We start from the raw sequence: 10,417 nt of genomic DNA, 5'->3' as shown, positions 1-10,417 counted from the left end.
TTCCTTTGTTTCCCCACTGCTCCATTAAAGTCCTGTGACTGCGTCAATGCTTTATGATCAGACCAGTGCTGTGACTTGGGTGTAAGAGCTCTTGTACTGTGTTAGTCCCTACTAAAGCAACACTGATTTTACCCAAAGCTGCCTTTTCTTTGCTTTTTTTTTAAATATTAAATCTAATTGCAAGGATCCCTGAAAATAAATGCATCGGTTTCTTTCTCTACATCATGCACCAGTCTTTTCTGCCTGTCATCCAATGTCAGGCCGTGTGCAGACTGCAACATTAGTAGACAAGTGCCATTGGCTGGTTTTAATAAACTTGCTCATTGCTAACATGAAAGATTTACAAAGAACCAGCCTAATGAAAGCACCAACAGTAGCCCAGAGGATCAAGGTTTTGTATCGGACTGGGTTGGCACAGAGTAAAGGGTTGGGTTACCTTGCATGTCAACTGGACAAAATAAGACAAAAGCTCTTGGAAGCACAGCACTGAGGAAGAGGGTGATGATTGTTTTCAAAGCTGCTATTATGATACAAGCAAGGCATATAATAGGAATAATAAATGCTGAAGACTGAGAATACAATTTTTCTTTTTTTTCTTATTTAAAAAAGTGCAAATTGACTGAAAAGATCATTTTGTTTGTTTCAAACACCCTGAATGGCACTTCAAGTTCACTTCGAGTTCAAGTTCACCCAAGTTTTTGATTGCCAGCTTAGGGGTACTTTTGGGGGTCTTCTGCACTTTTCAGGAGAAATAGGCCCACCCTTAATTTATATGTCCCAAGATAAGGCTTCCTTCTGATAAAGTTAGAGATCGCACTTCACAGTAATGCTTTCCCATATATTTGCAAATGAATGCACCTAAAAACCTCTTCTTTCTGCATATTGTTGACAATTCGTTATTTATTTACTTATAGTTGGTAAGCGTGATGTAGAATGTAGTGTATCATATCACAAAGGTACCTCCTTTGTCTCCACAGCATAGTTTTTGCCTTAATTTTACTGTCTTGCCACGGTCCACATACATTCTTTATGATGTAAAATAAATAAAAAATGTGTAGAGTACGTGTAGCAACTTGTAATGGCCATGGTAACTGAACCAAGAGCCTGAGAGAACCAAAAAGGTATTAAGTGTGGTAACTATCAAATGCCAGAATTTTACAAGAAGGCGATTTTGTGTAAAGATAACCTAATACTGCTCTTCCAAGTAGAAAATACGTAAAAAATTCAACAACAATGGTAAGTCTTTTACACATTTACTTGTCATGGTTCATCAAAGTCTTCTTCTGTTCTGTTGTAATGCAATAATTTCTCATCCAGCCCATAACTTTCTATCAGGTGTGTGAGACTAATCTTTTTATTCTCTGTTGATAGGGCTGTTTGGAGTTCATAAAGCAAATGCTGACTACTTTTTCTCCATTTTTCTATTAATGACTGCAGCTCTGTTAGATCATTCTGTAATAAAAAAAGGAAAAATATTCAGAGTCAATGTAACATATTATATATATATATACATATATATATGTATATCAATACATCAATATACATATATACACAGAGATCAAAAACTAACCTCTACATTATGACCGGACTGCTGTTCTGGCCTCTGACTTTTGGCAATGACAAAATATATTCAATGTGATCACATATAAGATTAGCAAAACATTTGCACCTATATGCTGTTGTTAACAAAACAAAATGCAGAGTTAAAAACACTTAAAATAATAATATTGAAAATAAAAATACAAAACAGAACAGCAACCACATATGTCCTTTAACCACTTCATGTCAATGGTAGTTCTTGCTTGTGTATAAACTTTAACAATGCACATCTTTCATTTAGCCTCTTTAGATCCATTAGGAAACCCAGTGCATTCTTACTCTGACGTATTCTCAAGCACTGTTCTACACTTCCCAGTTCTCACAGTAGATCACAAAACTCTGCACTAATAGGGGGAAGAGGAGAGAGATGTGTTTTTGTTGTCCAAACACATTTGCTGTCCCAGGATGACAACAATGCTCCTCCATAAACACCATACAGTGTGTAAGGGTTGTCATCCTTGGAGAGAAATCTTCATTCAATCAGAAGTACAAGCATATTCAACTAGATTGAACTAGAAATGGATGGCCAGAGAAAGCCTCAAATGGGCTGAAAAATATCCCACATGAAGTGCACAGCACTGCAGAGATTATTGGGCATAGCAAAAGGTGGATGTTGTCTGAAATACAGATCAAGTAGTGAGGAGGAGGCTGCAGTAGTAATCAAAACTAAAAAAAAAAAAAGGAGTACTTTCTCCAGCCAGTGGTTGTGGATCATCAGTATAAAAAAAATGATGATCTATAGTGGTGATCTATAAACACTTAGCAACGGTCAATGACTGTGAATCCCACTTTTATAAAGATGTAAAGTTAAGGGTACAAGCCCAATCCTTTTCAAACAGACCTGAAAGAAAAAATACTCCCGTGCCCCAGAGCTTCCTAAAGCTAGTAAACATATACCGTATTTTTCGGCGTATAAGACAACTTTTTAACCCTGAAAAATCTGTGCCAAAGTCGGGGTCGTCTTATACGCCGGGTACTTACCTGCAGCTTGCTTCACGTCCAGCGCGGTCGAGTCCCCGCGAGTCCTCCTGTGCAAGCTGCACAGGAGAACGCGAGCCTGGATTGGCTCTCCAGTAGAGAGCGAGCCTGGATTGGCTCTCCATTGTGGTCCCTTCGGCTGCCGACAGATCCCTGATGGGGGATCCCCTTCCCCGTAGACACTGTGGAGGAGGGGGATTCCTCTTTCAGTGTTCCAACAAACAAATCTACCCTTGAAATAAATCTACCAGGGGGCGTGTACAAATGGGCGTGTACAATGACATCATCGTAAGGAAAGTTTGACAACCGTGTTTGTGTATGAATGCTGCATGTCATGTACTGCAGCCTTACATATCTCCCAGTACAAACCTCCAAATCCCCTAAACAGTATGTCCTACCGACTTGAGATTTTCAGGGTACACAGGGGACCCTCATAGCTAGCTAGTAACTCTAATTTCATCTCCCTACCTTTAAGAACTTTTAAAAGATGGGGGTCATAATTATAAAAATAGTTAAATTTAAACATTAGGGTTGTTGTTTTAAAAGTGTCTAAAAGCCTGAAATTAAACATTCAAATTACGGACCCCCGGGGCGACTTACATAACAAGGAGGTGCGATTTCTCAGGAACAGGGGGGGTACAGGTGAACAAAATTAGAGGTACAAGTGGGGGACACCTGTGGCTAACACCCCCTACATTTTCATCGCTAAGGCATCGTCAGAACATGAAGAACTCTGCCCATCAAAAAAATTTACTGTTACATTAGAAGACTCCAATTTGCAAAGACGACTTCTAACGTAACAGGATGATATGTTAGAAGCTGGAGGCTTCTAGGGCCATAGTTAAGTGTTTAATTTATTTCAAAGTAAGTCTACACATGCACACTGCACTTCTGTTAGTTGTATTCTGTTGTTGTAACAGGTAGAATAAAAAAAAGATTAAAACTTATAAAAGTTTATAAGCTGTGTTATGTTTTGCGGCTCCATATTTTTTTTTTTAAGTGGAAGAGGGGGCAAAATGGCTCTTTTGATAGTAATGGTTGCCGACCCCTGGTCTATGTGAATCTTCTCTTTAGCTGGTTGTGGTCCAAAATCTTTTCTGAGGTTTCAAATTACCTTAGATCGATACAATTTAACCATTTTTAATCTCCTTAGAATTTCCTCCTTCTCTTCGACTCGCTTTAGTAACCTCCTTTTCTCCTGAAGTAAATCCTGCTGGCTGGTGCTAGGGGTGGCAGGTTTGGAGGATGAAAGCACACATTCAGAAGGGCCGGTATCTGCAGGTGGCACAACAGTTTGTATATGTGAGCTTTTCTGAAGATCTTCCAGAGGTGAGGGATCACTGGAACACTGCGAAGGAATCTCACTCTCTTCAAAGTCAATTTTTAGCCGCTTGGCAACTGTACATGGGGAAGTAAAAGATCTTCGCATTTTCTTGAGCCGTTCTCGAAGGGTGGAACTCATGGGCTAAAGAATAAACACACAACAATAAGTGACTGCCAATTTGCATAATGATTGCCAACAGGTGGGAAATTATAGAAAATATTTTTAATTTGTATTTGTAAACAAAAATATGAAATTCTAAGTACCCAAAAATGTATGTACTACAAATACATCTTTCATTATGACCACATTTACAAACACCTCCTCATCCCAATTAAAGGCCACAACCTAAGTAGAAATGCATATACCCATTTACATGTTGTGTGGTAAAAAAAGGTCTTAGGAACATCATTAATATGAATAAGGGTCAGTGCACAAATGTGGAAAAATTAACCTGCTATTGTCATTCTGCCAAAGCAAACTTCAAAATGTGAAGGCTACAGGGCTCTCACGCTGCTCAGTTCTTCACAACATTCTAACGTGCAAATCCAGAACAAATACAGGGAAAAAAAACACATGTAATAAGATTACAAAAACCGAATGCTTCAAATCTAAGTAAATTAACACTAAAATAGAAATACCATGGGTGCTATTTGTGGTGGCCACTGAAACATATGCTATATGCATGTGGCTTCAATGTCCACTTGGGATGAAATGCCTTGTGCATTACTAAAGGCATCATCAAAGTTTTTTTAGCACTCTATTGCCCACTTACATTATCACATACTAATTTTTATTTAATGGTTTTAAAAATAAAATGTACAGCCTGTACAAACCAACATTCTAAATGTATACAATGTTTCTCATTCATGGTTCCCCCTAGCTTTGCTAGGGGTTTCTTGAGCAATGAATAATTTGTTCCTCTTAGGTCAGTCTTTCCTATTTTTCCAGGTTCATTGCTTTGACCACTGCAAAAACTCACAATTTACACACTTAGGGCATCTTTCAATTGTCTAAAATGTGGAAAGCCCCTCTAAGATAGCATTAAACATCCTAAGTCATATTCTGACATGAGAATCACATTTGTTTTATCTTCAGTATATGTTTACAACAACTTTAATAATTTATGATGTGTGACCTATTAACAGTTATAAGGTTTCTTTTTTGAAGATCGCTAACATAGTGTATTCGTTAGTCAGTACTCGAAAACTGATGTCTGCCTAAAGGTCTTGTCAAATGGTTACCTAAGGCCCCAAAAAACAGAGAAAACAAGATGATTGTTTCAGTATGTGAAATTCAGCAGTCAAGTGACTCACTTAAAAAATTCTCATGATTCTTAAATAGGACATGTATGTAGATGTATACAGGCTACACAGATACTTCTGTATTTAGTCAAGGCAGTTTATAAAAAAAAGGGGGCAATGATTCCTGCCCCCACTCTTACCCTGGAGCACTCTCAGGATCATATTTTTTTCTGATGATTTATGAGGTAGAAAGAAAAAAATGTGAACAGCACAATACCAGGGTGACTGAACATCAGCTATGTAGTAAATGGTGTTTTATGATTTAAAACAGCATACAATGTATGTTATTTTATACCTGGAAATAAATAAATGGACTATCTATTAAAGGACCACCTAATGCCCCAATACAAATGCTTTACTGGACAAAGTGTCAGAGAGGGTAGGGATGTCATACATCTCCTGTCAGGTTGTTTGTCATCTATGTCCAATTGTTTTTTTCTCCTTCTCTACCTGTCTTGTACACACTATTGGAAGTAAGATGAAATCATTCCAAGTAAAGGGGAACTATCTTTTAAGCCTTGTACACACACTCAATAAGTGGCACTACAATAAAAAAAAAAAGGCTGTAAGGAGCAAGCTGGAGATGCAGAGGATCACTGAAGGTTGCTGGAGGACAGCTGTACCATCACTAGTTTGAATTAGACAAAGTAACTTCTCAAGCACTAAAAATTTTTCATGTGATATTAGACAGGTGTTACCAGCCAGGAATGCAAACATCAAAAAGATCCTGACAGATGTTCGAGCCCCTTGCCACTCCAGGGGGAGAAAAAAAGTTATTATTAAAAGATAAAATTAGCCAATGAGTCAATCAACTTTGCAGCATCTGCTAAAAATTAAAAAATGTCGTTTTTAATAAATCTGTATTAAAAAAATGCCAGTTGGGACCAACACTGGATGCTGAGCACAATATATAATACACCCCACCAGTGTAATTCTGTTGATACTGTGACCAACTATAAGGCACATGCATTGCAGGGTTAGATGCGGGGTTTTCAACTTCTCTTGTATGGCACTGTAGCTTTTGTGGGGACGTCTTCGAAGGTACCAACTTAGAGGATTTTCATTGATACAGGTACATTTTAAGACCCACTGCATCAAGAAGTCTAAAACCAGTGAAAGTTCAGTGCAGGAGCTCACACAGAATTAGCTTCTCCCTCCTAATCACGTGTCTAGAACTGGACTCAGGTATGAGAACTGCATTTGTGGAGGATTTTATTTGCTCCTATATATCCAGATGGTGCAACAAAGATGGAGAGGAGCACAATGAAGTTGGGTATCAGCAGGTGTGGAAGCACAGTGTGCAGACAAGCGAGTCACCAACCCTCAGATAATGGTTCAGTGTCTATCAATCAGCTTGCTCTGCATGTATTACTACCAGTCACAATTACAAGCTCATGTACATATGCATTTGTTTGCATCTGAATTGCATTACTTCCCAATACAAGTGAATGTGAAAAAGCAGTACAAAATATTTGATAATCAATTCAAGCAAAACTTCTTGTGTCAAAAGCAAATTAAAGCACTTTAAAAGAAACTGCATTAGTTTAGGTTCTAATTCCTGTGCATCCAAACCCTAAGGCTGTAATTCGCTACTACCTGTGGTACTACAAGTCTCAGCATGGTGAGCCCTGGCAGCCGGGTCATGGCAGTAGATCCAGTTAGGTCCCAGCAGCTGTACTGTCTAATGACACCTTGCAGAGCTGCAAGACGCTACAAGAGCTTCACTAGCAACAGTGAAAACTGGAAAAAATGAATACATCAAGAATACCAGACACAAGCAGTGCTACCAAAAATATCTTTGTTTGCTGCAACTATCTCAACTAGACAGGAATAGCAAGAGTCTAATGCTTCTCAAAAGTGATCCATGAGCTGGTCCTAGCACAACAGGCAAAACTTTTTTTTTTTTTTTTTTTTTTACACGTAATGAATATGAATGAATGTTAGGGGGATTTGAAGCGTACCTAAACGCAACATTTTTACCTTACATAGAAGGGTAGACAACCCTTCTATATACTATAAAACTGTTGGTGTTTTTTTAAGTGCAACATCCTTTTTTAATGGGAGCGCAAGAGCCTCCTGAGATACCTACGTCACGCATCCCAGAAGGCTCTGGCTGTTCCGAGATCAGGGCATGCGCAGAGGGGTCATTTTTCCTCCAAGGGGAAAGAGATTCCGATCTCACACATGCGCAGCGAGATCGGCTCTTTTTTTCCCCTTCACGGCAGCTACATCACCCGTACTCACACCTGTGCAGTGCGAGAACAGGTGACAGAGCAAAAAGACAGAAGACTGAAGACTGGTGGTTCCTCTGCGCTGGGATGAAGAGGAATCCTAGGACAACACGGAACCGGATTGGTGGAAGACCCAGTGCCATTGAGGGATCTGTAGGATTAAAAGTGATTTTTTTGTTTTTAGTTTAGTTCCACTTTAATTTGAATCCACTTTCAATGAGGACACTTTTCCACTGTTCCAGTGACAAGAGTCCAATAGGGAATTTACCCACACATTGAAAATGTATCCTTCAGCTTCCAGTGGAGTCTACAAGCCAGGATATAAGGGAATATCTCAAAAACTAGCAGGTTTTAGCCTTTCCTGACACTATCCAAAAAGAAAATAAAAACTTTTTAAAGGACCATTTTTATCTGTACTGCAATGCAATACTGTAAGACTTTAAACTGTACCTAAACTCACTTACATTACATAAAAGGTAGACAACCCTTTTTATTTAACCCCTCTAGCGGTATTCTCGAGTGTGACTCGGGGTGGATTTTCCAGGCAAAAAGCCGTATTCTAGAGTCACACTCGGGATAGCTTTTAACTAAAAAACAAAAACCCACTTACCTTGTTCTGTCGCTGTCCCCTGGCATCCTGCTGGTCCACGCAGGTCCTAGGGACTGGTCATTCCTCCTCGATCTCCAGCTGGCGAATGCAGAGACGTTCTCCGGGGTTTCCCGGTGACGTCGGTGTGCATGGGTCAGTGTGGGCGGAAGGATTGGTGGGAAATTCAAATAATTTTGTATTGGATTTATTACAAAATAGCTGTATTGAGTCCAATACAATGAAATATTTGTATATATGTGTATATATATATATATATATATATATCTATATATATATTTATTTTATACATGCTACTGTACAGTTATATTACATGTTTAAATTTTTTTGTGTGTTATTTAAAGTTTATAATAAAATTTGTTAACTTTATTAAATATCGGTTAGTTATATCTAGTAATTATAGCCTACAATGGAAAAAACATTTTCATGTAAAAAATTGTACCGCTTTTTGCATGGAAATTTGGATGGAAACAGACCGCTAGGCAGGTTAAAGATAAAAAAAAGGGGTGCAACAACGCCTAGGCGATCAAGAATGAATGGGAGCGCAGAGCCTTCCAGGATACCTGTGTTAGGCATCCCGGGAGGCTGCTCCTTTTGTGCATGCCCTATTTTCGGACATGCCCTTTCAACAATAGAAAAAAAATTGCCAATCTCATGCATGCGATTTTTCTCATCTGCAATATTTCCCTAATTAATGTCACCCGATCTCGAGCCCGACCCAAAAACAGATACCGGGATAACACAGGACCTGATGGAAGAAATCTTTCCGATGGACACACTTGCTACAGTTGAAGCTAAACCCTCACCTGTCCTCATTCCATCGCATAGCACTGCCATCTTCTTCCTCCTTGCTGTTTTTTGCCATCTCGTTAGACCAGGATGATGCACCTGCATAGGAATTCATTAAGCACAAGGAAAGCTGGCACATGCAGCTCAGGTTTTCCAGAACAATTGGGCAGATAAGATGGATTATTGCATTAGACATGACTGGTCCCTTTTATGCAAGAATGACCGGCCTGATTAAACAAGTGAGAAGTTTAGTTCCATGTGATAAAATACACAACACTACAATGTACTGAGGTAAATGAGATTTTCATTACCCTAACATAAAACTGCATTTAAAGTGAATCCAGTTTCACCTTATTTGCTATCATTAACTTTGCAAAGTGAATAGTTCTGCTCCTTCTGTAAATAAACCCTTAAAAACAAATACTGCTATGGGAATTAGTCTAACCTGTTTACACTTTCCATTGTTTTTGTCCTTTCAGAGCTCCTTAAAACAGAAGAACCATAGCACATCCATCCACACACTGCAGCACCTTCTCTATGGATCCCTCACACGGCACGGCTCTCACACTTCCGGGTTCTGATGCTGCCGGTCACATGTTGCACGTCCTCCAATCAGCATCCGTGCTCTGGGCTTCTCTTGTTTTATGTTGTGGCCCAGAATGTTTGTTTACATGGTAACCTGAAGAAAGCAATTCCCACCCCCATCTCTTCTTCTACAACCTGTTAATTATATCTAGTAAAAGTAATCAAAACAGTCTATTAAGTCAATGAGTACAGTGCACATCACATATTAAAACACAATAAAATTAATGAATTATCTATTTACACCACAGGCATCAGTCCTAGTGCATTTCATGCGTGCCCATTATTGCAATTTATGGAGCGTATTACTTTGCAATAACGTAAGCAAACCCATATATATATGTGTGTGCATGTATATATATATATATATATATATATATATATATATATATATATATTTATATGCATACCTCTCAACAACCACAACATCTTCCATGTAACATACATTTTTTACAAACTATATGTTTCTAACTAACTATGTATTAACTTCTTTTTAGCTATGGTTAGGCTAGAAAAAATGTATTACACATGTGATCCAGAAACCATCACCAAGTAAGCTCGTAGGGGACTGGGTTCCTAATTATACCCTATGGAAAAAATCTGAAGCTATTCAGTACCTTGTGGCTTTCCTGGTCACAGTAAAGTAGACATGACATCTGCCATGGCACAGGTAGCAGAGTTTAAAAGAAGGTGATCAAATGATCCCTGGTCTGTGCTGAAGGTGTGAACATGTTTGATTTGGAAGACTGAGGGAAAAGAATGGTTATTCTTTAAGATATGGCAAGGTTACATGTCGCATTACTGAACAGAACATTTCATAAGCATGAAATAAAGAATATTTTACCACACCTCAACTTTCTAAGAGAAAATGTCTCATTCATACACCTCCAGTCATACAGACTAGCGTTATAAATAAAAACACACACTTGTGCATTTAAAATTACATGCAACAAATCCCATCACACTGAGCTCCACCCGTTGCTACTCTCCTCACCTCCCCATTTGC

The 10,417-nt window shown here is 38.7% G+C and overlaps 1 protein-coding gene across 2 annotated transcripts; it reads right to left on the bottom strand.

Annotated features, from left to right (window-relative positions):
- Positions 1-574: 574 nt before the first annotated feature.
- Positions 575-9,400, bottom strand: SFR1 (SWI5 dependent homologous recombination repair protein 1). 2 transcript variants are annotated; one of them, XM_072424234.1, is made up of 3 exons: positions 9,275-9,400; positions 3,692-4,042; positions 575-1,452 (listed from the first exon to the last, which is right to left on the bottom strand). In XM_072424234.1, exons 2-3 carry the CDS (start codon positions 4,037-4,039, stop codon positions 1,261-1,263), a joined length of 540 nt encoding a protein of 179 aa, XP_072280335.1. In that variant the 5' UTR covers positions 4,040-4,042; positions 9,275-9,400; the 3' UTR covers positions 575-1,260. The 2 variants fall into 2 exon arrangements, with proteins under 2 accessions (XP_072280335.1, XP_072280334.1); XM_072424233.1 differs by lacking the exon at positions 9,275-9,400 and adding an exon at positions 4,353-4,739.
- Positions 9,401-10,417: the final 1,017 nt, after the last annotated feature.

This window comes from Pyxicephalus adspersus, chromosome 10 (genome assembly GCF_032062135.1).
Source record: "Pyxicephalus adspersus chromosome 10, UCB_Pads_2.0, whole genome shotgun sequence".
Classification (NCBI taxonomy): domain Eukaryota; kingdom Metazoa; phylum Chordata; class Amphibia; order Anura; family Pyxicephalidae; genus Pyxicephalus; species Pyxicephalus adspersus.
This window is presented reverse-complemented; position numbering and strand designations above follow the sequence as displayed.

What these genes read in the sequence shown, in the direction of transcription:
- SFR1 (XM_072424234.1), bottom strand. Translation starts at nt 4,039, where the DNA reads ATGAGTTCCACCCTTCGAGAACGGCTCAAGAAAATGCGAAGATCTTTT. An exon ending in TTAAATTGTATCGATCTAAG is followed by an intron (nt 1,453 to 3,691) that starts GTAATTTGAAAC and finishes TTTTTATTACAG; the next exon opens with AATGATCTAACAGAGCTGCA.